Here is a 26423-nt window from a genome sequence, read left to right as displayed (position 1 = left end):
TGAACCCCAACCTAACTTGTCAATTGAGTTGTGAAAAGCTTCCCCTTTGTTTGTCGTAACGGTTGAGATTAAATCTGCACCGAAAATATGATTCACACCTGGCCATGGTGGCACGATGGAGTCCCAAAAAAGCAAAGTTGTGATGTTAGCGTATAAAAATGAAGACAAAGTTGCTTAAAAATACAGACGGGAAGAAAGTGCAAACTCTCGCTTTTCACCGCAAGCGCAGTCGCGGGAAGTTGGTCGAAAGTTTGATGCGCGGTTTGATGCGCGCCCCAAAGACAATGACATTAGGATATCACAAAAATTTCACAATGGTGTTGACAATAGAGTTTGTTTTTACTCAATCTCAGTTTTGGCACTACATACCATCAATCTCACCCGAAAAAAATCGATCTCAGCAGCTTAGGATCACATTAAGCTCATTAGCGTCTTTCACCTGTCCCAGTTTGGCAATAAATTACACTGTTTAAAAGGTAAATGATTTACTGCGACGATAAAGTCATCTCCAAATCCATACGATCGTCGGTACGCAAAAAGCGACCGTTTTTGTTATTCCCCCTTTTTCGGGAGATGTTGGGATGATGGACACACACACACGCCAGAGCAAACCAGGGACGCGCACCGGAATCAGCTGGACACATCATGCAGTAAAATGTTATTTATTACAACTACCGTCGCTCTCAACACTGATTGGGGCGGGTTGATGCGCTGCTGTTAAACTGTCAATCAACGGTCATGTTTTCAGTAGCGCCGCGATGCACATCAGCACAACGGAGCAGAAGGCGCAGTAAGCGCAGAACCCCCTTTTGCTGAAAGATTGTGCGTTACACGGAAGCGACATAAAAAAAAACATACGACAATCGGCATCATCGTCTGCGAAACAGAGGAACCGTAAACAACCGTATCGGAAGAAATGATTCATTTCGGTTCGGCACGTTGTTGGCCGGAAGGGTCTTGTTATTATGACATCTGTGAAGCAAAGCAAGTATCAGTAAAGAATGTCTTCAATCGTGCATAATTGATTGCGTGTGCAATAGTAAGAAAATAACCTTAAATCTCTCAATCACCCTCACACTGGTTCCTCTGGGCGAATTGGAGGACCAACTTCGCGGAAACGCACAATCGCTACAACCAAGAAGGTAAAACATTGGAGACAACTGCGACGATCAGCGATCGGCGTTTGATGTTGATTGCACTTTCGTCTGATAAGATAAATGGTCCACACCGCTTCGGATGGCTGTGCGTAGGAACCTGAAACACGCTCCATTTCCCCACGCCGTGCGCGATAAAGAAGCGAACCTCCGGCAAAGGGGTTGGTAGAATATTTCAACTCAACAACTGCACACACACACACATAGTTGACCAACTTTTTCGTCCATGTCGCTTACCATGCTTGCCCAGGTTGACAGCATAAACACCCCCAGAGCAAAACGCTCACTAAACGCAGCCAACACGAGTGACGAATAGCAATTCAAAAGCCCCTAACAACAACAAAAAAAGCTGAGGAAAGTTTTACCCAAAACGGCATCTGACAGACCTGACGAATGCTGGTGAGAACACTCCTCCTACCAAGAGTCTCCGGACTCCGGTCTCTAAACTCTGTTTCATTCAAAATTATTCACCAGACACATGGGTGGTGGTGCCGGACTTTTTTGAGAGACGACTAACGGCGACAGGAAGGTTAATTTGGTTCGTTGAAAGAAAAATGATGGATTGCTGGGGCTGGCACTGAAGGCATCCTCGCATCATCAACATCCCCCCCCCCCCTTTTTTTTCGTTGAACCCTTGCGCCCGGTGGGGAAGAAGTTCGTGCTGATGGACAACAAACATCGCACCGAGTGTTTTCCAAATAGCTTCACAGCTGTAGACGATGTGTTGCGGGGTTGTGTGTCTGTTGTTATGGCAAATGAGGTTCCACACTCGTGCTCGTTATCCTTGCCTTCCACCCGGCGTGTACTGGGGGCTTCTGATTTGTACGATGAGCTATAGCCGAACGTGCAAAACTATGATGTAGCCGATCCCGAACGACAAACTTTTGCATTCGTCGGTTGACGCGCGTTCTCTCCATACGTAGGCAAACCGAAAAACCACCGATACCAACCCACTTCTAGCCGTTTTAAGGTTCACAATAACCGGTGGAGGATTAATAGAGGGATCATAAATTTTCCCTTTAAAACTGTCCCACCAAATGAGATGGAAAGACACAACACACCATTTGAGGTGTATGAAATTGGGACGACGCATTTACTTGCTTTTCCGCACCGATAAAAATTAAATCATCGATAAGCGAAATTTACTGAACCAAACTGGATCGCCAGCTGCGGAAGGTGGTGGCAACAGAAAATCGGGATAAGTTTGCTCGATACAGTTTTGCGGATACGAATTTTTCCTTCCGCCACGTTCAGGGGGGCCGGACATAAATCCATCAGGGATGGACAACACGAAAATATAGTGTTACAGAATGCTTCAAAAGTCGTCAATATATCCCATCTATATATTTCCCTACAAATATTTTTTAAACTAAGAATAAACTATGACAAGACAACGATTTTCAAATCATAATACAGGCATTCCTGATGAAATCTTCCTGATGACTCACGGATTTAGCATTAAGTATGAAGGTTTGAAGCCTTTCAGCAAGGATATCATTAACGTCATTCTTAGAGGCTGATTGCAAGAAAAAATGACGACCCAAAATGTTATCATCTTCATTACCTCCAAACGACAAGGAGGGCGAATTTCACCCGGGAAATCCTGATCCTGACATACGCTGATGATAAAGACATCATTGGTCTGCGGCTCTCCCAGGTAGCAGAGGCCTACCAAATGATCGAGAAGGCGGCAGAAAACCTCGAGTTGCAGATTAACGTGGCAAAGACCAAATTGATGGCGGCACCAAATAAATTCGGAATTACGTTGGGGTGATGTACGGATAGGTGATTGCAAATTTGATGTCGTCCAAAACTTCACCTATCTCGGGTCGAAGGTCAGCACCGAAAACAGCATAGAGACGGAGACAGCCAGCCGGTTATTCTACAGCCTGAGGTAACATCTCACCTCAAAAAACCTGTCGCGACGGTCGAAGCTAGAACTCTATCGTACCTTTATAGTCCGAGTACTCACATACGTTTCTGAGACATGGACCCTATCCAAAACAGACGAAGCCCTGCTTAGCCGCGTATGAAAGGACAATGGAGGAGTCGCTAGGCTCGCCAGGCTCCAATGGGCTGGCCATGTTATACGCATGGCACCGGACGACCCAGCTCTTTTAGGTCGTCCATACGGACACAGGAGGCGTGGTAGGCCTAGTTTGCGGTGGGAGGATGGTGTGGAATTATCCGCCATCAAAGCCGGGATAACGGATTGGCGGACGATGGCGCGGGACCGTGAGCAGTTCCGGCTTCTGCTGCGCCAGGCCAAGATTGCAAAGCGGATGTAGCGCCTAATAAGTAAGTAAGTAAGGTGTACTTAAATGGTTGTAGGAGGCAGTATATGTCAAGAAGAAATATTTTCATGACATGTTAGATATAAGTTCAATTTATAAATTATACGGTCTGACCGTTTTTCAGCTAACAAAGGAGGCTTGGTTTGATAATTTGACTTGACAATACGGCGCAAGCCGTCAAAATTAAAATACATAAAATAGGCTATGTTTGCAAGCAAAAACCAAGATATTTATCATACATGGATGTGATTGCTGTACGACCTGTTGAACAGTTTCATTTGTATCACCACATAAGAATAAACAATATTAAGAAATTGTTATACAACTCTCATTCGTCGAACCCTTCCTAGTCACAGCTTGAACACCCCTGACAAGGATACTCGTACGAACAACCTCTCGTTCGTGCCGCTCCCCCTGAGATGAATTTTCCGGACGACAAATAAATGGGCAACCATCCAAGTGGCAAAGACCTGGGCACTCGGGCTCGTTTAAAATCGAACTAAAGCTACTACACTCATAATTTACGATTTAATCCATTACCCGTACACAACAGGCTCGTACAGTCCTAGTGTTCTCCAGCACAGCGCGCCTCCATTTAAGCAGGCAATACGATACAGCTGTGGGGAATTGTAGCCTCTTCTACTTTTTGGCTGTTGCAGCATTGTAAGGCCAAACACAGCCAGCACAAATGCTCGGTAAATTAAAAATCGTTTGTTAATCCTTTCTTCGCAGGGACACACCACCACAACAATTTTTGGTTTCAGAGTTCACCGGCACTCGAGCAAAAAGGGATTTACAAACGATTTTCCCTTAATACGCACCGCAACGAAAGGAATCCTTGCAAAAGTCTCGACTAGGGGAGAACAGTTCCCTATGATGTTTTGCAATGAAAGCACAAACAGTACAACCGCTTCGATTTAGTACAGTGGATTGAGGGTTCTTAAAGTAAAAATAGCGAAACAAAAAACTCTACCCACAAATTAACATCCTTCATGTATCAGTTAAGCCTATCGGTATGATTTCCTCGGATCTTGGATAATCGGAGGAGAACCCCAAAAACCTCCAACAAAAACCGAAACACCGCTGGCTTTGCATGGCTTTATACGGGTGAAAATCTCGTGGCGTACTCTTTCCGAACCGGATACACATTCTCGCGGTGTCAGGAAATGAGGGGAAGGGGGGGGGGGGGACGAATGAACACACCAACAACAACAACAACCAGCAAACAAGGGAAATAAAAACGGAAGGAACTGATACGCATGCGCCTTTTTTGGAAGGAATGATTTTCCAATAACTTCTCGCCCAACATCACCCAGGATGATGCCTCCAAACCCGGAGACCACTTTCAATGACAATAAAACGATGGACAGCAACCAACCTCAAATCCGGAAACCGGTCAAGAACGATTTGTTCTTTCTCGTCTCACCTGTTTCCAGGCGCTTGGCGCGGATGGAAGTTCGTTGCTTCTAGTGCAAACAAAACAGAGCTAGAAAACTATCAATATTTTCTAACTAGCGCAAGCACAATTCAGCGAGTGAAAATAAACAAAAATAAATACGTTTACACTGCACGTCCGTCACTCGTGGAGAGAACATTTCAATTTGCATAGAACGTACATTGAAAATAAGAGAGAAAAAAAGGATACTAGGAGTAATCGATACGGGTTTTGGAGTGGTGTCCAACTCCACTCCACACTCGACGATCGTCACATATATCCAGGGGGTATGGGGAGGGGGAGGGGTTGGTCCACAGTAATGAATAAAAAATCGTTTCGCTTCACACGCAGCCAGAACCATGCGATATGAGCGTTATGAGGCCCCGCAGCTATGCATCATACAGGGGGAAAAAACAGGACTTATCGAGGCATATCGTGATGATTATACATGATTGATTGATTGATTGAGAGTTGCGCGAGGGATTCGTTTATATGGTGCTTCTGCTTCTATGGAAAGTGTGCCCTTTTTTCTGGTATACCTAATTCCAAGTATAAACTAATGTCAGACAAGTATTTAGACTCTTACACGAATCAGGCCCTTGAATATGGAGATTTTTATTGATTATTGGGGCTTCTATCTAAAAAAAAATTCTAAATTAAAGATGTATGGTTATACATCCTCAGTTGGGTTCTGAAGAGAGGCGCTTGTTGCGATCATATTAATAATATATTTTTAAGTAACCAAGGAAATCTGGTAAACAGGAAAAAATGACTCCTGAAATTTTCTTCCAGATTCGGCAGATTTCTTCAATTATTTTCGTCCAACTATAGCAAAGTCAACTCATCGCCGCTTAAGCAAAGTTAAGCAAAGCCAACTCATCGCCTTCGCCAACTCCACCACGCAAAAGGCTAGCTAGTTTCGGCTATCTATTCCCAAGTCAATCGTTATTATGTCACCGCCATCGTACGTCTCATTACACACATTTTCAGCAACAGTTATTGGGGAGAAAGTAAACCGTCGCCTCACGTCACGCAACGTAGGAGAAGCTCGCGAAATGATTCGTTACACGGTACCCGAACCCCGAAAACAACAAACAGGCACACATTGTTTAACGTTAAATGTTTAAAAACACACTTCTCCACGCTCCCTCGAGAGTCCATCCAGCTCGCTCGACCACCAAGCCTCTCGACTATCCGAATAAAAGGAACGCCAGCAACGCCGTAATTGGTTCGTGCGGTTGCCCGCCCCGGTTGGACGGGCAGGTTTTGTGTTTCGCGGTTGAGGGCGGTTTATTACTCTTACGCATTCGCGTACGGGGAAGCACATACCAGCGCTATCGCCAAAAATTCCACACCATATGATCCGGTTGGTCGGTCGAACTCTTTTTTTCATTTTTTTTTTGTTTGCCCCTTCGCAGCTCCGTGGCACACGGTTAATGCAAATAGTTGACCACGAAAACATGACGAAGACACCAAAACCCATATGCAATGTCCTAGAGGGACCGGGCCTATCCCTTTTTCGCGAGTCATCGTTAGATTGTCGATTGTTACAGTCCACGGGGGTCTGGTCTATTGTTTTCCGGGAAGCGGGTGAATGCGACTCTGCATGCGATCATAAATACATCATGCTTGAGCGGTGCGCTCTGCTTGCCGCTGCGTACCCTTCCCGCACGGTGATGATCAAATCCGGCATACCGTCCAGTTGCTTCCGCTTGTCAAATGCTTTATGAAGTGATACTGTCCGGTCCATCGTATGGTTCGTCAAACTTTCATATCATCTCCATTTAAGAGTCGCCATTTGTTGTGGTATGTTTTTTAGACATCGTGATGAACCTTTGGTCTTTCGCTTACCTGTAAAGAAAGTAAACGAAAATATGTTAAACATGGGTGTTGAATGGTTTCACAGTGAGAGGTAGGAAAAGAAGGAGAGTTTGTAGCGTTTATTTAAAAAACTTTTAGAAATTTTGATGGATTTTTGACTACTAGCCCTAACTAGTGATAACGAGTAAGACTACAAGTGTTGAAGTCTGGCGTCAACCTTATGTCAGGAAGACTAACTCAAGCTTTCTCAAGAATTGCTTCAAAACTCTGGAACATGGCAGAGACACTTAGCTTCAAATATGTCCTCTTTTATGCCATTTTCTCTTCATTAATTGTGTTAATCGATCTCTCTTCTATCCTTCACAAAATGGAGTGTTGTGTTCTGATGTGTTCTGAATTAACATGTCCAATGTAATGCAATCCGAGTATCGTATACGTCTGTGTAACATTCATCTTTCTCCTAACATCTTCCAGCATACAATTGGATTCGAATTTAACATATGTAATTTGAAATTTGTTAAGAACAAATCATCAACCAACAACCAACGGAGAAGACCGCTCTACCGTAACGAATTCAATTTCATCTGGTTATCACAACAAAAAAGGACATCTGGAACGAAATATTCCATCCCTTACAACGCTTAACAATTTCAGCTGTTCGCCACACCTTTTTCCACATGATGATGATTGTAACGAATTGCTCGTTGTATCGAACAGCGCCAAAAAACCCATCCCCTAAATAGTCCTGTCCACGCACCGACCCCAATCCTACGAGGACGACCTTTTTCCAAAAATATACTCCAAACACAAAATATTTGGTGGCGCCTGCCTGTTGTGCCTGTTGTGAAACGTTGGTTGGCCATCCGGCCATATCATCCTTTCCTGTCGGGAGAAGCTATATACACACGCACATCTGCTGATGGATATCTCTTCTGCTCTTCTGTGCTGTGTGTCACAATTTCCTTTCCGACGGTACTGAAGCATCGCGCCGCACATTTGAAGGAAAGTGCACACTCAAAACCGCGGCGCTATTTTATTCCTTTTCGGAGGGCGTAAAGGTTCACCCTGGGAAAAACGGGCTTCTTGCTCTAGCGCCCGAACAGCAGTCGGTTCTTGTTGATTGGTGAATGACTCTTGCGGGGATTATATTTTCGGGAATATGTCGGCTTTTACTGACAACAGTGAAGTTTTATTTCAATTCTGCCAAACACATAAAACAGGCGGTAAATTTAACCAAATCAAAAAAAGTACTGTAGACAATCTGTGGAATTAACGCCGTGGTGGTGTCCTTCTCTGAAGTTCATCATTATTTCCATTTGATAAACGTACCGGATAAGCATTAACACATTTATAAGCCTTCGTTGGTACACCTCGGCCTTGTATAAGGGCAGGATTATTTTTAGTCATGATATTTCGCCTTTAACAGTAACCTTCCGTCCTTCCAAGTGAAAACGTCCTTCCGTTCCGAGTTCATGGTCAGTACGCGAACTGCGTACAAATAACCTCTCGCGCCCAAATTAACACGCTACTGCAGAGGATCGAAAACGCTAAGGAAAATACACATAAAAATCTTGCACACATATTTCTAGCCAGTGGTCAAACACCTTCCCTGTTGTTTCACCACTCGTCACGCGTACTGGAGAAATAGAGCAAATAGAGCTTTAACACATTCTCGCAACCCAGAAGAAATGCTAAAAGGGCAATAAAACATGAAAATTCCTTTTCATAATCCTTTTACCTCGACATCTAACGAAGGTGGTCTGAGGTCTAGGGGTCTAAGGACTAAAGAAGGATGGTTCCCGGTGTCTGTGAAGATGGTTCGCTGTTGGGGGTCTTGGGTAGCTTTGCAATGCAGATTTTTGCTGAAGGTATAAAATGTGAAGGTAAATTATGTGCAGAATCGAGATAGTTCTTGTCCTACGATTATTTTTTCTTCGTTTTTTAAAGTATCATGCAGAAGAGAGAGCTTTAACACAGGCAGGTAATCATCTAGTATTATTATCTGCATGTTAGAGGCGAATGAAGTCTCTAAGACTCAAAGCCTCTATAAATAAAAATAAAAAAAAAAAAAATTATCTGCATGTTACAGATGAAACATAATTTTAGTTAGATCAAATATTATGATTTGATAATCAAGTAAACTACTATCAAGCAAGAACAGACTATGAAGACAAGTGGTACAAAAAAAGCACACAATAATCTGAGTCTTCGCAATTTATTTGCCTTCACGGAGGCAAATGTAGTCTCAGAGACTCATAGGTCCTTACGAGACTAAAGGAAGTCAGGTAAATCAAAGTCTCTACAAACGAATTAAGCAGCCAGCCAACATTAAAACGCTTTGCGGGACTGTATGTTTCACATGTTTGATCTGGAAGGACGTTTAGACGCAAGAAGAAAACAAAAAAAAATCGAATTTCCGTCTCACACGACGCCCAGGGTTCAAGTCTCATCCGGACCGATCCTTCGTAGTGAGAACTGACTATCTAACTACGTAGTATCAGTAAGTCTCTTAAGCCATTTGATGGCCGGCGTGACCTACTGAGTTGTTAAGTCGAATCATGAATAAATCAAGATACAGCGTTTCTCAGATCATAAAACAAGTGCCTCCATGTTTAAAACTACATATGTGTGGATTTAGATCCAAGTATACAGGGTTACTGAGGAGAACTAAACAAGTGTGAACAACATTGCTAAACAACGGTCAAGATGACTGCAGTTAGGTTGAACTGGACAACCGTCACCGTTTCTCGACAATGGTCAAGTTGAACTGGACAAACGCTAGATTAAAGTGGACAATCGTCAAGTAGAACTGGACAGTCATATTTGAAATGGTTGGTGAAACGGTTGCAAGCGTTTTGTGGGTAACGCTGGGCAAAAATTGAATATTTGAAAAGTAACCGGTGAAATACACATTTTTTTAATTTACATGCATAACATGCGGTAAAAGAAATGTATATGAATTTTTTTACGTCTGATTTATTATTTTTTTATTCTGCAAAATATCCATAACAACAGCTACAAGAGCTCAATTAAGTGATTATAAACAGAAACGTCTTCTATAATCTTCTTTCAAAAGATAACACTTTGATCAGCAAATATTAGAAAAAAATTGTATTGCAGCAGTTATTTTTTGTAATTTTTAAATTTGCCAAGCGTTTCCGAAACGTTTGCCACCGTTTCACCAACCATTTCATATATTTATGTCCAGTTCTACTTGACGATTGTCCACTTCAATCTAGCGTTTGTCCAGTTCATCTTGACCACTGTCAAGAAACGGCGACGGTTGTCCAGTTCAACCTAACTGCAGTACAGTTCATCTTGAGCGTTATCTAGAAATGCCTCGCACTTGTCTAGTTCTGCTCAGAAACCCTGCAATAAGAAGTAGATTATTTGGTAGGATCGTTCTACTAGAATCGCTATTTGTTTATAACACCTAGACAATTACTTTGTGGCTTGATAACCAATTTAATCATGGATCATGGACAACGTTATCGATTGCTCCAAACGCTCATCACTTTGTATGATAAATTTGAAGTTTAAGATTGTTCTATGACAGGCCAGATCTGTCTTAAAAGAATGCCCTAAAATGGAAGAGAAACGACACCCAGGCTACCCGTTCACATTTAATAGCCGGCACAAGTTGAAGCACACTTTCAATACTCCTTTTTCCATTCATTTACAACATCCATGACAAAAGAGAAGTAAAAAACCCCCAGTTCTGTCAGTAGAACGTAAATTATGGACAAAGTTTTTGTAAAGAAAATTCTTCCTTTTAAGTCAAAAACGTCTTCTGCAGTTGAACGTTTGATAAAACTCGTTATAAGAACAGGAAAAAGGAAGCTACAGAGAAAAAATCCTTTACTCTCATTTATTATTTGTCATTGGTCCACTTTTAAGTGCAACGAAAACGATGCATATACACACAGAACGACAGTGGACCGTCGTCATTTGCACCAAGCTACGATCCGTGTCTATGTCTCACATCCCATCCTCGAGAACGACGGAAGTAACAAAGAAGAGATGAATGTTTCGTTGCATAGTGTGTGGTGCTGTTATGGTCTAGAGTTAGTGCTGTATTGCATGCAGTACAACCATTTTTTTTTTTTTTGACTCCTATCCGTTTCGTCCGAAAAAGGACGAAAGAGCCTCGAAATAAATGATGCTAATAATCAAATACATTGTGGTGCGCGCTTGGGAGCTGTTTTGGGCAAGGAAAGCGGCAAACCCTGCTTGACGCTCCTCTATGCCAAGGGCACTTCAACACACCGAAGCCCATGGAGCCCATATAATGAGCAATGAGTTCGGTTAGCATCCCGCCCCATCCATCCCGCCAAAAGACAGCGCTCTCTTTCTTCCCAAGCGTCGGGTGTTTAGTTTTGCGTTTTATTCGCTTCTCCTACCGTAGCATTATGGTGCAGCAGCAGCAGCAGCTGTAGCCTCCATTTCCTTGTGGGCGAGTCCCTATTTCCAGCGGCAAACAAATCATGAATGTCAACCCCGTCGCGCGTGTGCTGATGTCGCGCATTATTGTTTTGTTTAGGACGGCGGACTGCGAATGGAATGGACGGGTGTGGTTGGGGAGTGAAAACAGGAGTACAACATTGGAACAGTTATACTGTGGCCTGCCCAGCAGGAAGGAGTAGCAAATGGAAACTTTGTAAACACTTTCCCGGCGCCATCTGTTAGGATGGAGTTATGTTTAATTCAAGTAACTAATCGTAATGGTTTTCGATTGGCACAATATTTTACAGGACTTTATCCGTGTTTGCGAAGAGCCTCATGCTAATAATTCTGGATACAGCGGTGTTATTACAGTAAAAATTACCTAAATGAGGGAAGGAATATTGGCCTTCAAAACATATTATAAGTGTTAAAAAGTGTTTTTTTTTCTTTATCCGAGTAGCTTATCAGTGATCAGTTACAAATAACCAAAAAATAAATCCGCTGTTCGAGGAGGCGCTTGTATACGTTTTTCGACCTTTGTTCGCCTGTGGTTGATTTTCGACTGATCGATCGCTTCCTAACTGATCCCAGGGCAGGCTCGTCCTGCCCTTTTCTGCACCTTTTTTTCTTCTTTGCACCTCCCAACTGACAGGGCGTTGGGAACTTTGCAAAGTTTCCAACTAATAAACTAATAAACTAATTGGTAAAATGTTGTCCAAATTTACAGGGTTTATCGAGCCAATTCGCCAACGTAAATGCTTATTCTGGCGTCGTAAATTCTTAATTGGGCTTAGTCCATTCTATTAGAGCGTCGTCGAAATTAAATTCGTCGTTGTAAAGATTGAATTCGTCCGCTTCTGGATTGCTTTGATTTTCAAGCTGTCAAATCGGTGGTTGTGTTTGATCCATAAAGCACTACAAAAATGCGTTGGTTGCCATTAATTGCTTTAGGAAAGATTACTCTTTTCAAATTAAATTACATACATACAAAGAAATACGTTTTTTGAGAAATTAATTGTTTCTAAACTGCTCATGTGTGTATGTTTGTTACCAAAACAGCAATACATACGATCACACGATCTCTCTACTTTAAGTCAAGTTCACTCCCATCACTTATGCCAGAGAACAACAGCATCACAAATTGAACGCCATCAGAATTTTGGAAGCTTTGCAGTTTATACTTTCCACCTCTGTCTGGACCAAAGCGACGAGTCTCGCGACCATAATACGCCGTCTACCCAAGAGCAGCAGCCCAGCCAGACGCGCGCTAGACCGGCTTGGGTGTATAAATTGTGCCGGTTGCACTTTATGTCCCCCGGAACAATGCAGTCGTCGCGCCATCGTCGGCGTTGGTTGCTGTCGTTGCACTTTTTTGATGTAGTCCAACCGATTCTCCTGTCCTGCGAAAGGATGACGGTAAGAGCGTTACGGTCGCTTTGCGAGAATGTGGCACAACATTTGTTTGCAGCCTCAGCCCGGCGAACAACGAACTCGATGGAGATTTGTGTGTGGGTTTTTTATGCTGAAGATTCCTGCCCTCTCTCTCTCTCTCTCTCCCGTCACAGGACACAAGGGCCCTGACGAACAAGGACGCACGAACTGTGCGATGCAGTGTGGGCTGAATGTGGTTCAGTAAACTTGTCTGCAATTGTGCTTATTTTATTGCTCGGGGAGGAGGAACTTAGCCCACTAGCCTCCACCGAAACACACAAACTACTTTTGTTGATCTCCCTTTTCTTACGGTTTTTTGGGCCAGCTTGTTTCCTGAAACTAATTTTTCAGTTTTTATTAGTAGCACTCCGCACGGTGTTCGCGGTGTGTTTGCCGTGCGAGAAGTGAAAGTGCATTTTACAACAAGACAACTCTTACGTTGTCCCACGTCACACATACACACACACAACAATCTCCTCGCGTGGTCTGTATGGTGTTATCGGGATGTAATCAATTTTATTTTGGCAACGGTCGACAAACTCTGGCCCGATTCCGAAACCCATTTGGACCTGTCATTTTTTTCCAGTTTCAAAAACTCGACACTACACACGAAATACGGAAAAAGCGTGTCCGGGCGAGAGAGCAGCTGTCAGCGGATAAAATAAAAAGATACATTTGTAAAACCGAACCGAATTGTACACGTTTTGTGCGGAGGTACTTAAAGGCACACGGGTATTTGATCAACGCCGGCAACCGCTTTGCTGTGGATGGCTCCAAATGCACGTGCAAAAATGCGTCTCCACACGGCCGTAGCTGGGCGGCGTTGTAAATCAAAGTCATTTATCAACCACCCACCTGGTAAAAAAAAGACGGGAGGATTTCATTTCGGTCTTTACTTTTTGTACGAGATTCCAAATTGGTGTTGAGTTATGTTGCTTTGGTCTTTGGCCGAGCTCGTTTGCTGCATCTCCACCTACGGATTTAGTTTATTGGATTGAATAAATGCAAAACAGATACTATGGTAGAACATTTAATAACCAAAAGAAATGCTAAGCTTTCCGAAGTGCATTCAAGAGGTTGTAAGTTGCAGATATCCTTCGTAGAAACCTCTGCAATCGTCAGAAGTCAAAACCCTCGTAGTCCTACTTTTGCTCTTCTGCATAATGTGGTCATTTTTGAGACTTTTTGAACCCCAGTTTTGTGTCTTTGAAAAAGGGACCTTGAGCTACAGAAGGAACGATTCTAAAGCCCACTCCTTCCTGCTTAAAACAATAAAGTTTCAATGTTTGCATTGATGAAGGACAAGATACAAAATATATATTTGTCGATATCACGCGAAATTCGAGTTTTGAGGCCTTAGGACTAATGGAACTAATGACTCGTTGAAATCTAATGCGATCCACAAGAATAACACTCTCAAAAGAAGCTTACAAGAAGATACAATAATAGTCTTGTTGAATCGGAAATATAATCGCGATGATACTGAAAAAAATTGTACCGTGAAGGCGCTGATTTACTGTTGGTTTGCAAGTAGTTTTTAGGTGCTTTCAGAACCTCATCCGAGGTTAAAACACGCTAGCACAATATACATTCAATTGGCTTGTTAGACGTACAATCTGTTGGTCCCTCTTTAGACAGGATTTTCCGAATTTTAAACCTTCCATTCTGTGTTGGAATCGCACTACGAGGGCTCTCTTGAGACTTCGACCCTATATAGGCGATTGTAATCATCCTGCAGCCCGACTCGAGAGACAGAGCCCGACTCGGAAGCAGAGTATCAGTTGACGGCGACGATCTCGAGCTGGTAGAGGAGTTCTGCTACCTTGGTACGACCGTAACTTTGGACAACAAAGTAAGCAGCGACTTCCGAAGGCTTTTTTTTTTTCAGAGGATTCGTACCTACTACGGACTCCACAAACACCTGCGATCTAGAAGACTCCTACAACCTTGGGCAATGCTGACGGAGGACGCCAATGCACTCGCCATTTTCGAGCGGCGGGTGCTAAGGACTATCTTTGGCGGTGTGTGCGCCGGAAGGATGTCAAAGCCGGAAGGATTCGTAGGTTGGAGCGCAGAGAGCACGTTGGCTGGATCAAGTGGAGTCTAACCTGTCGGAGTTCGGATGCAGCCGTGGATGGAGGACTGCAGCCCTAGACCGAGTTTCCTAGAAACTGATTGGCAACCTGGTCATGTCTATGCGATGTGGTCAACAACATAGCAGGCCATGAAGACGAAGAATCTTTAATAACCAGCAGGATCTAAAAAAAACCGTGCGTTCTCCTTTACCGACATCTGACATTAATGCATCAAACTTAAGCGTCCTATTTCTAGGTCATCACCATTTATACGTTTTTCTAACGATAAATAAAATAAACACCAATCATTTCCAGTATGAAATCAGCATCAAATGATTTGTGGTTTTGTCTAACCAGAAAACGCCACGACTAACATTAACATTCTCATTTCACACATCTCACCCGAAACTGCTCCTTAATATCGGCAGCCACCAAACCGCACCAGCGAACTACACTTTCATGGTGATTTTGTTCGGTTTTCGGTAGCATGAATCCTAACCCCTCATCGATCATTGAACAAATTGATTTCTGCAGCTAAACCAAACGAAGTCGCCGCCATTAAAAAGGCTAAAACCAGCACCGAACGAAAAGTAGAAGGAAAAACTCTTCAAAACATTGAAATCTGAATATGTCATCGAATCGCATTTAAGCTACGGCCGTGAATGGGAGACTGTGAAATTGGATAGCCTTTAATTTTTTTATCAATTCAGTTTTCAATCCGTTGCTCAATTCGTATCAATTCGTATCCGACAGTTCGAACGGCGAGCCCGCCATCTCGGAATCGAAAAAACGTCTGCACCAAAAACATCGCTTGTTGGGGAGATATTTTTTTCACAAGTTGCCCTCCCTACACTCCATGGCACGATGGGCGAAAAAGGGTTTTGGCAGGAGGCAAACGAGGGATGCTGCCGAACAGTGTGTAGAGCGCAAAGCGGATATCAAAAACAAAACAAGAAACGAGAAGATCTAAAAACCGGTCTCAGTGATCAGCTGCTGCTCGTACGAACTGGGTACGATCGTGCCCCTGTGTGTGGTTGTTGGGCGGCATCCTTACCCCTTTTTTAACCACCATCACCCCACCCGAGGATACAGAAAGCCCCCCGGGGGTTGATCAATCATCAAGCGAACGACGAAAAACGAGTCAAATGTGTTGCTTTTCATTTTCCTCTTTAAGGCACGAGAGAGAAAGAGAGCCGTTACCCCCCCCCCCCCCCCCCCCCAGCCCCTACAAAGAAATTTGCGGCGCGGGACCAGCAGCAACAACAACAACTAACGGACTCTGATGAATCGATCAGAAACGCCAAAAAAGCGATCCGTAAACGTTGAAACGTTACTTTGAAGTGTCCATCCTATCAAAGCGTGTGGCCTGCTTTGGTTAGAGATCCTATCCTCTCTACCGACAGCAATATTGCTCGGAGCGGCTCTGATGGTTCAGGGTTGTGTGTTGAAGCGTAACAGCAAAACAATAACATACGCGATAAGGGAGATGGCTGCGGCCACGGACCATGGAATTCCACTCAAACAGATGCAAGAAGTGAAGACGCTCCCCGACGAATACAACAGCTCAGCCAACATGAAAGCACATACCTTCCCGCTTTTTGTGTGAACACTACACGCTTCGGTAAACGCCACAAACCGACCGCGAGTAAGCCACGGCCGCCGCCAGAAGACACACAGCTGTGGCATCAGCGTAGCCGCAGAGAGTTCTGACGTTCTCGTTCGCTCGTTCGCCTCCCGGGGGTCAAGTTGTGACGCTGAATGATGCCAGCTGCCTCCACTAGCCCTGCTACTGCTGCATACAAAACGCATTTGGTTCGTTCCTTACCGGTCTTCCGGTACGGTTTGACAAAACTTCACTTTCATCTTGTACGTGGCGGGCGGGCGGGTTCTTAACACCCTTTCCAACCTTCCACACCGCTTCGAAGCAACATATATGAAGTTCAGTCGACTTTCGGTATTCGGTTAGGATGAAAAAGAATTTCCACTTTTTCGGGTTTTGTTCCTCCATGTCAAGCAACATCATCTCTTCACGATGTGCGCTTCTCTTACGTTCTTTAGACTGCGTAAGAAGGCAAAGACACATCAGTTTAGCGTGACGATGAAATTACGGTACGGCCGAAGGACGGCTACAATCGGTACCCAGCGCGTTCTAAGCGATACAATCTTACTTTGAGAGTGATGAGTGAAAGGAACGATTTCATCAGCATCAGCAACATCGACGAGCTGTTGCTGTTGTTTGTTGAGTTTTGTTCCTTTTAATGTCTTTATTGTATTATTTTGTGTAAAGTATGATGTATTATTTAGTGTCGTGGTGAGGATTTCTGAATAAAAAAATCTTGCTTGTGCTTCTTGAAATACGATCGACAAGATCGAAGATTCAAGAAAATAGAGGAAAAGATATTGAATATTGGCTGAATAAAGGAGCGGCCCCGTGGTAAGGCGACAGCGACGCTGATCTCCACATACAACAGGACTAGAGTTCAGATCTCATCCGAATCTTTCTTACTTGAACAGTATCGTGTTTGCGCAGATTCTATAGAAGTTGAATTAAGATTTTTTCAGGTCTCTCTGGACCTGAAATAATTCCAACGAGATAAAATGAAATAACGAGATGATAGGGGCGACCCGGTAGTGCAGGCGACATCGGCACCGGTCTTCAAACGGCAGGACCGTGGTTCAAATCTTATCAGGAACGTTCCCCCGTAGTGAGGAGTGACTATCCAACTACGTAGTCTCTCGGCAAGTCTAGTAAGCCATTCGATGGCCGACATGATCTATAAGGTCATTAAGCCAAGAAGAAGAAGAAGAATCCTGGTGAAGCTTTCTTCTCAAAAATTCTTGTTTATGCAATTAGACGATCGACGGCACATTGAAGAAAATAGAGGAGAAGATATGGAATATTGGCTGCATAAAGGAGTGAATCGGTGGTAAAGCGACAACGACGCCGATCTCCACCACACAGCAGGACCGAAGTTCAAATCCTATCAGGACCTTTCTTACTTGAACAGTATTGTATTCTAGTGAAGTTGAAGTGAAATTCTTTCAGGTCTCTGTGGACTACAATAATTCCAAATATTTGAAACAACGACAGGAATGAACGTCACGATAATCAAGCCAAACAATCGAGTTATACATTTATAGGAAGAGATAAAACATTCCAAAAAAAAAGCTGCAAACTCATACAAAAAGTCCAAATTCTTCCGTATTACTGTGCTCTATGCTATGATACCTCTCCCACTGTGTATAGTGTCGGTGGTGTTGGACGATTGTTTGTGACAGACATAATGACATCATCCGCAGCATCATACTTCAACCGTAATAGTAGAAGCCGGCCGTGAGTCGTGAGACGTTGTTGATAATGTTTGTTGAGGCTGTGTTTACCGGTCGACTCTCTTCGACTGCTGGTTGGCCCCCCAAGACGAGACTTGTCAAATACTTGATGATGAGCGCTTGTTTAGATGCGTTTGCTGCAATCTTCCACAAAAAAAAGCATTCATTTTGTCAACGCAAAACTTTGTGCTACACCCACAATGCTTAGTTAGTAGAAGGGAAGAAGTTGAGTACGGTATGCTAAATATGTGAGGGTGTGTGTCAGTAAGAAAGGGCTAAATATACAAATGTATCAAAAGGTTTTACAAATATAAAAAACCCATTTTTTCTTTAGTTTTGCTTTTGTTCTAATATTTTGAACAGGCGTTATCAGCACATTGCGTCCCAAGTACGGGCATTTTTCTCTAGGCTGAATGAAAAACCTCCCCAAAGGAAAATGATTCAGGCAAAATTTCCACACCGACTACGGAAGGGGAAAACGGGAAATACACAAAAACGCATGCGTAGGGTGGACGGCAAACGGAACGTACTGTGGAATGGGAAGTGGAGCAGGTTAGGGGGCGATATTCTTATCGAAATTCTTCCGAAATTGGCCCTAGGGATCGCAATGATGCTTTGTATTTGTATATTAATACAGTCCGTTACACAACTAAGGGAAAATTTATTTTATTGCATAAAGTTAGTGATGAATTTTGTTTATTCTAATAATATTAAAATAATTCGGAAATATTTGCTACAAAATATGATTAAAAATATGCAAATATAAATGACATTTCGGAAGGATATTTACCTTTAAAAAATACCTTTATAAATATGAAATTTATTTAAAAAAAAGAACATAAATCAAACGACGACACACACGCCATGAGTCACAACACATTGCAAATAAACTATATTTAATTTACTTTCTTGACTCACTCTTTGTTTAGAATTCAAATAAGAATACTTTGAACAGAGTTTACGACCGAATTTGCTTTATTTTGGGTCGCTTTTTCAAATAAAAACTGTTATCTTGCTGTGATGAGATATTGCAAAGAGTTATATTTGTAAATAGATTTTGAAAAACCCCCAGAAAATCCATGATTAGGCGCTATAATGCTTACTTACCTCTTTCGTTATCAGAAATGTCTGTCCAAAGATGAAGCTACCAGTAATCCAATGCGTTCGGGAATGGCAAAACTCCACCACCGAGAGTTTGATATGCAGAATTTGGGAACCACTTTTTTGCCGAAACACACGCTTTTCCTTCTTTTCCATCAACCGTTTTGCATGAACAAACTCACGCGTAAAATACACAAACACACACACACACGTATGATGCTTTGCCCTTTTTTCTATTTTATCTTCACATTATTAGGAAACCACTTTTCACTTTTTAAGGAGTAATAAGATTTCTACATATTTTTTAAAACTATTTTATCGATCACCAAACACTCTGCACTGATACTGTAGAAGAAGGAAATACAGCAAATGAGAAGAACAGACGAAAACTGTTACATTAAAAAAAAATTAAAAAACAGGAAGAAAATCTAAATAGTAAAGCGAACAAAAGGAAATTTGGGAAAACGTTTGTTTCTTGTATTTTTTGTTTTGTTTTGTCCATGTTAGAACCCGGTACACAACGTACAAAAACTCAAAATATAACTATCATTTTGCATCCAACAACACACCAACACATGCTCGCTTGCTCTATCGCTTGCCGAAGGAGCATAAAAACTCCACACAAAGCAACCTAGGATTGCGTACCCATCTACACACATCGACACGCATTGGTATGTGTTGTTCAACGCTATTAAGGCTCCCACCGCAGCAGGCTCCCTGGGCATAAACTTTTCCACCTTCAGATTCGTCCTTATCGTATGGGACGAAGCAAACGAAAAATATATAGAAAGCCACGTTTCCAAAGCCCACGTGATGGTGTGCGCTGTACTGTATTTATGCAATGCCACGAAACAAATGTGCGTAGTGCATGCTATTTTGATATTGGAAATGCACACCCTTGCACTTTCGTATAATGTTTAGATCATTCTACAGGCAAGAAAAGTTTGAAGAAAATATAATTAAAACATTTTAAAAAGGTTTAAGTATAAAACATGGCGCATGTTTATTCCGAAATATTGCTTCAACAAACAATAGTAGGCCATTATGATTTTCTAGAGTAGAACTCTGTGGCCCTGTGTGTTCTATCGGCCAGAGGGGTCCACGATAGTTTCAATTCACCAACACACACGCACAAGTCAGAGGGTTCTTTCCCTTCCCGGTTTCTATTTGTGTATTTTTCTTCTATACTTCTACACGCGAGCGTAACAACCGAGCACGGGCATAAACGAACACGCATTCACGCACGGTCGCATGCATCCGGGAATTGGTGGTAAATACCGGTGCAGTTGGGTGTTGCATGAACAAAGAAAAAATCGAACAACATGGCAGCATATAAATAGTCAATGGGGTTTTTCATAATTTATAAAAGTTGATACATCTTTTATAAAAAAAAAAATAATTCTTTTCAATGCATTAATGCATTTTTTTAAATATATGTTTGCTTCGTCTGTAGTTTTTTTACAAAAATTTTCTATTAAATATCCCTTCCTTTATGTATTCCTCATGTATTTATCAGTCCCAAAACTTCTACCAACTTTCTTTTTGTTTTTGAGCAACTGTCAACGGTAACTGTTGTTAGATTTCTTCGCTCGACCCAGGCCTCGTACCCGAATTTCCCGGGATTCCCGTCCCAAACTCGTAAATGGCCAGCCTGCCTGCCTGCCCCTTCGCTGTATAGCTTGCTGCATTTGTTTTGCTTTAACGCCCAGGAACATCGATACGGCACACACGCACACATCTAGCCACAGTTACCCATACACACATACACATCCATGCGCGTACGAAACACGCCATTGCCTGCTTTGTTGGATGCTCCGTTTGACTACCGGGAAGTTGCATCAAAAGGACGTCCTGAGCTTGTATGTACATGAGTGTGTTTTCCTGTTTTTTTTCTTTATTGTGTGTGTTTTACTGCACAAATAATTCACAGAAGAGGATCATTTGTTTTCCATTTGTACTCGTATCCCCTTATCGATTCCGTTTCCTGTTACTCGGTACTGCACACACCCCCAAAAATTCATTACGCACACTGTTCGCCCACACACACACACACCTTCAGCAGTTTTACGCATTCGAAAAAGGATACCGCTGTTGGTCCTTCGCGCACGCACGCACACTCACACACGCTCAACGACGGTAATGCCTTTTTTCGCGTTTGCTGTCGGTTGCTGCAGCAACGGGGGCACAGGCGCCACCCACAACCACATGCACATACAGTACACACGTACATATTCACGTACACAGCGACGAAGCATTGGGAAGAGTAAATTAAACTATCAAATTAGACTCCTAATATCGGTTCTTCCCATTTCCGAATGGCGAGACACATTGATTCGAGAAAAGAAAGGAAAATGGTGATCGCTAATGCTAGCCTTTCGTGCTCACTTACACTGGACAGGAACGGACAGGATTTGCCTGAAACTTTTTTCTTCACGAAGCACTAAAAACTCCTCCAATCAACCCCTTTTTGTACATCAACAAACTGCACACACCACCGAAACTAATGAATTGCACGGTTGCTGCTCCTGCTGTACGGTTTTGTATACAGAGGTGGGAAAAGCTTTCTTCTTCTACACACGGCAGCTATCGATGTATTTTCTACTTTTGCCCGTTTTATTCACTTTCATTCACCATTTTCCAGTATTTTCACATAATTTCTAAGAAAACACATCAATACGCGAGAGTACACGACGTAGCACGTACGCACGCTACGAGAGTTAAACACGAACAACAATAAATGAATTCAAAAGTCAAAACCGAACCGATGGTCCCGGTTCGTGAATTCACCACACCCAATTCACCACCGATGGCATCTACAGGAATGGTGCAAGAAGCGCAGTTGGTGAAAATAAAACGCTTGAACAAGCTGTCAAACAAAACAGCTTGAAGTGTTGATAACTTTTTTAATGAGTTTTGGAAGAAAAACAACCAGCTTAAGCAATTGATGGCTGGCGTGATGTAGTACATCGTTATGGCCTGTGTAACCGTTCAATCGTTCCGATTTTTTCGTATATTCCTGTCAAAACTTTATATGGGATTTGAGATATTGCAAAACTTTCTGATATCCGAAGATTTGGTCATTTTGACCATGCAAAATTTTTACAGAATCATGCAAAAAAATCGGAAGGATGGAGCAGTGACGCGTGACACGAAGATTTTTTTTTCATTCAGGTGGCCAAAAAGCTCGCTGGAGACTCGAGAAATTAAACTGTTGAAAAAGTTGAAATGTTTTGCATTTTTCTTATGTTCTTAAAGCAATAACCTCACGGAAGCCTGAATTTTACTCCCGTGCCCGTGGATAAAAAAATATTAAAAAATAAACAGAAATAAGTCAAGGTTCAGATGTCCTTGGATAGTGACAAAATTGTGATTATTTGAAATTTGATAGGAAATTGAAATATTATCGTAAGCCCAAATTGGTCGGCATATTAGTCGACCATTTTCAGTTTGACATTTGACTGTAAACAAACGAAGAAGGAAGGCTTTAATTATACAAGCATTCTGCTAACAGAGCAGTTTCAAGTTTATGGTTGCAGCACTGATAAGTATGCCTCGTATAGGCAGTCCTGTTAGTGAACACTAAATTTTATTGGATCGGGCGAAAAACCGTACCACAGGAATACTTTGCTTGCGGTCTGATGGTTATTAGACTGTTTGGCTCAACATAAGAAACCGCTTTCCATTACAGTTGTACCGTTTTACTGTTGTTGTAGATGATTTTTATGAAAAAAATCCTCTTCACAACTTATCTGTTTACATTTTAATTTGTCAATTGCAGAAAAACGCGTTCATACAGGCGAGTTCAATCTGTTGCAAGCCTCCGTGCAATGAAATCATTTTTTTTGTGGGCACGACCAAAATCGACGTTCAACCTTATCTGTCAAATCCCATGCATTTCCCTTGCAACTAGTGGCATGTCACGGAGCAATGACACCAGCCTCACTGGAGTCTGGAGAAATTAAACTATTGAAATGAATGTGATGTTTTGCACTTTTGCTACGTTCTCAAAGCAATTACTTAACGGAATCCTATTTTTTTTTACTTTCGTGGCTCGTGGATAAAAAAAGCGAAAATAAACCAAAACAAGTCAGGGTTCAGATGTCCTTGGATAGTGACAATATTGTGATTATTTGAAAGCTTTTTTACTGTGGATAACATTTTTTTTTCGTAGGAACTGACTGCCTGTATTGCATGATTTATCAATACCATGTAGTGAGGTAAGTCAGTCCTCACTATGGGGGGACGGGTTCGGATGGGATTTGAACCCAGGTCCTGCTGTTTAAGGACTGGCGCCGATATCGTCTACACCACCGAGCCGCCCCATGGATAACATAATTAAGTAAAAATGAATTTCAGCTGCGATGGGTGATATAACTCAGAATATCAAAGCGAGCTATTTTATAGATGCGAAGGCTCATTTCAGTCCGAAGGCAATGTGTGGAAATACCGCTTAACTATCGCTGTGGTGAATTTGGTATGGTGAATTGTACGCGCGACACATACGGCCATTCAACACCGCAGTTCGAAGTTTGCGTACGTGCATTGTGGTGCGGTGTCGTGTATATTGTTAAACATTCTTTTGTATTGGACAAAAGTAACCAAATAATAGTCAATATAAGTGAACTGCAAGTTTAACTCCAACTACAAGTCTCATTTTATTACGCGTCCGTATAAAGTTATTGGCCGATCTTGAATATCCCTAACCACGCATCGTGCCCCAAGTCCCAAGTCCGCATCACTTTGATCGTACGCCGTGAAACAGTAGCGCTTTTTTGTGTTAATATAAGCAAAACATAATGCAGTCACACAGCAAGAAACGCGTTTGCTACTACTACGACAGTGAGTAAAGTGATTTTACGCCAATTGTTCACACAAACGCAAACCATGACCGAAACAAGCGGCCGGTCAATCATTTTCAAAATTTACGACCAATGGCACCTAGCGAGCACTTTCAGCACGCTCGACCGTACTATAAACAGTCGGATGCTTTATGCGAATGTGCGACTGTGTGCGTGTGTTGTTTCTTGCAAAGCGAACACCCCGATGCATGCGAGCATGTGTATGTGTGTGTGTGTTGGTGTCTTTTTGCGCGACTCCGTACTACGGTCGACAAAATGGAGTGTTTGCTAGGGTACAGTGGTGATAAAATTTTGAAACTGAAAACCCAAACATAATTTCACGAGGGAAAACAATTTACGATGTACTCATGCTTAGAAATAATATCGCACACTATTATTTGAACCATCTTTCAATGATTGTTTTATTGTAATTTTTTGTATAGGTGATATTGGAAACTATTACTATGGCCAGGGACATCCGATGAAGCCGCACCGCATACGCATGACGCACAACCTCCTTCTCAACTATGGCCTGTACCGGAAGATGGAAATTTATGTAAGAAATTGTTTGATAATGGCCTAGAAACTAGATAATTCGTCCTCCTCTTACCCGTGCTCTTGCAGCGACCACACAAAGCAACGGCGGATGAGATGACAAAGTTTCACTCAGATGACTACATTCGGTTCCTGCGCTCGATCCGTCCGGATAACATGTCCGAGTACAACAAGCACATGCAGCGATGTAGGTTTCCAGAACGAAACGAACTCACCGAGGAGCGTTTATTTGACCAACTACTTTCCTTTCCTCAGTTAACGTCGGTGAAGATTGTCCCGTGTTTGATGGTTTGTACGAGTTCTGTCAGCTATCGGCCGGTGGCTCGGTTGCTGCCGCTGTCAAGCTAAACAAGCAAGCGTCCGAGATCTGCATCAACTGGGGCGGTGGTTTGCATCACGCGAAAAAGTCGGAAGCTTCCGGCTTTTGCTACGTAAACGACATCGTGCTCGGCATCTTGGAACTGCTCAAGTACCACCAGCGCGTTCTGTACATCGACATCGACGTGCACCATGGGGACGGTGTGGAGGAAGCGTTCTACACGACCGATCGCGTTATGACGGTCAGCTTCCACAAGTACGGCGAATACTTCCCCGGGACGGGCGATCTCCGGGACATTGGTGCGGGCCGGGGCAAATACTACGCAGTCAATATACCGCTCCGGGATGGTATGGACGATGAGTCGTACGATTCGATCTTTGTGCCGATCATCTCGAAGGTGATGGAAACGTTCCAACCGTCGGCGGTGGTGCTACAGTGCGGTGCCGATTCACTGACCGGCGATCGGCTCGGGTGCTTCAATCTTACCGTCAAGGGACACGGCAAGTGCGTTGAGTTTGTGAAAAAGTACAACTTGCCGTTCCTGATGGTGGGCGGCGGTGGATACACGATCCGGAACGTGTCCCGCTGCTGGACTTACGAAACGTCGGTGGCACTCGGGGTGGAAATTGCGAACGAACTGCCGTACAACGATTACTTCGAATACTTTGGACCAGACTTTAAGCTGCACATCAGCCCGAGCAATATGTCCAATCAGAACACGACGGAATATCTGGAGAAGATTAAGAACCGGTTGTTTGATAATTTGCGCATGTTGCCCCATGCACCGGGCGTACAGGTGCAACCGATTCCGGAGGATGCGATCAACGATGAGTCTGAGGATGAGGACAAGGTAGATAAGGACGAACGGTTGCCGCAGGTCGACAAGGACAAACGGATAGTGCCGGATAATGAGTTTTCTGATTCGGAAGATGAGGGCGAAGGTGGCCGGCGGGATAACCGTTCGTTCAAGGGACAGGGTGGACAGTCGCGCAAGAGGCCACGCATTGAAAAGGATGGAAAGGCGGAGGACGTGAAGGATGAAAAGGAAGCGAAAAGTGAGTTCAATTCCATAGCCACCACGATACATTACCGTTTATTGCAAGAAATAATAATGTTGTTTGTCAATTTTGCAGTGGACACTAGCGGCGATAAGGAGGAAACCAAAGCGACTGAAGAACCGGCCAAGAAGGAAACGACGGGCGTTGCATGATCCACGCTGTCATCGTTTCGGAAGCAGCAACCTCCATCGTAACTACATCCATGCAATTTCCTGTTTTTTTTATGCGGTCATGGAGGCAATTTACCTTTTGTTTTTTTTTACGGATGAGAAAAGGTGTATTTTATCCGCTTCACTATAACTTTGGATTAGGTTTTAACATTAAGAGAAAACAAATAGCCAAGCATTCGCTAACCTTATACAGAGAACTGAAAAAAGAAGCAAACAAAAGGGTTTCCAGTGATTTGGAAAGATGATGCCGACGAGAGGAAGCAACTGTATTCTACTGATCTCAGGAAGGATGATATAAAACTACAAACAAAACACAATAGTAAACAAACACACCTACAAAAGGAATCCTTTACCATTACAAAAATGAAGTAACAATCCGTAACAAACTAATTCATTAGA

At 42.9% G+C, this 26423-nt stretch overlaps 3 protein-coding genes across 3 annotated transcripts in view; 2 read left to right on the top strand and 1 right to left on the bottom strand.

The window, feature by feature from the left end:
• Nucleotides 1-26423, bottom strand: part of LOC126563129 (coatomer subunit zeta-1) — a 558371-nt gene that overhangs the window by 8016 nt on the left and 523932 nt on the right. The window lies entirely within an intron of this gene.
• Nucleotides 1-26423, top strand: part of LOC126562623 (uncharacterized) — a 228752-nt gene that overhangs the window by 169089 nt on the left and 33240 nt on the right. The gene's annotated exons all lie outside the window — the stretch shown is intronic.
• Nucleotides 23837-26048, top strand: LOC126562134 (histone deacetylase HDAC1). The gene is made up of 5 exons (XM_050218562.1): nucleotides 23837-23923; nucleotides 24366-24478; nucleotides 24547-24664; nucleotides 24733-25851; nucleotides 25930-26048. Exons 1-5 carry the CDS (start codon nucleotides 23881-23883, stop codon nucleotides 26004-26006), a joined length of 1470 nt encoding a protein of 489 aa, XP_050074519.1. The 5' UTR covers nucleotides 23837-23880; the 3' UTR covers nucleotides 26007-26048.

The sequence above is a fragment of the Anopheles maculipalpis genome, chromosome 3RL, assembly GCF_943734695.1.
Source record: "Anopheles maculipalpis chromosome 3RL, idAnoMacuDA_375_x, whole genome shotgun sequence".
Lineage (NCBI taxonomy): Eukaryota > Metazoa > Arthropoda > Insecta > Diptera > Culicidae > Anopheles > Anopheles maculipalpis.
This window is presented reverse-complemented; position numbering and strand designations above follow the sequence as displayed.

Excerpts from the sequence above, each read along its gene's own strand:
- LOC126562134 (XM_050218562.1), top strand. The coding sequence starts at position 23,881 with ATGCAGTCACACAGCAAGAAACGCGTTTGCTACTACTACGACA. Across the intron at positions 24,665-24,732 it reads CAACAAGCACATGCAGCGAT|TTAACGTCGGTGAAGATTGT; the intron begins GTAGGTTTCCAG and ends TCCTTTCCTCAG. Across the intron at positions 25,852-25,929 it reads GGATGAAAAGGAAGCGAAAA|TGGACACTAGCGGCGATAAG; the intron begins GTGAGTTCAATT and ends TCAATTTTGCAG.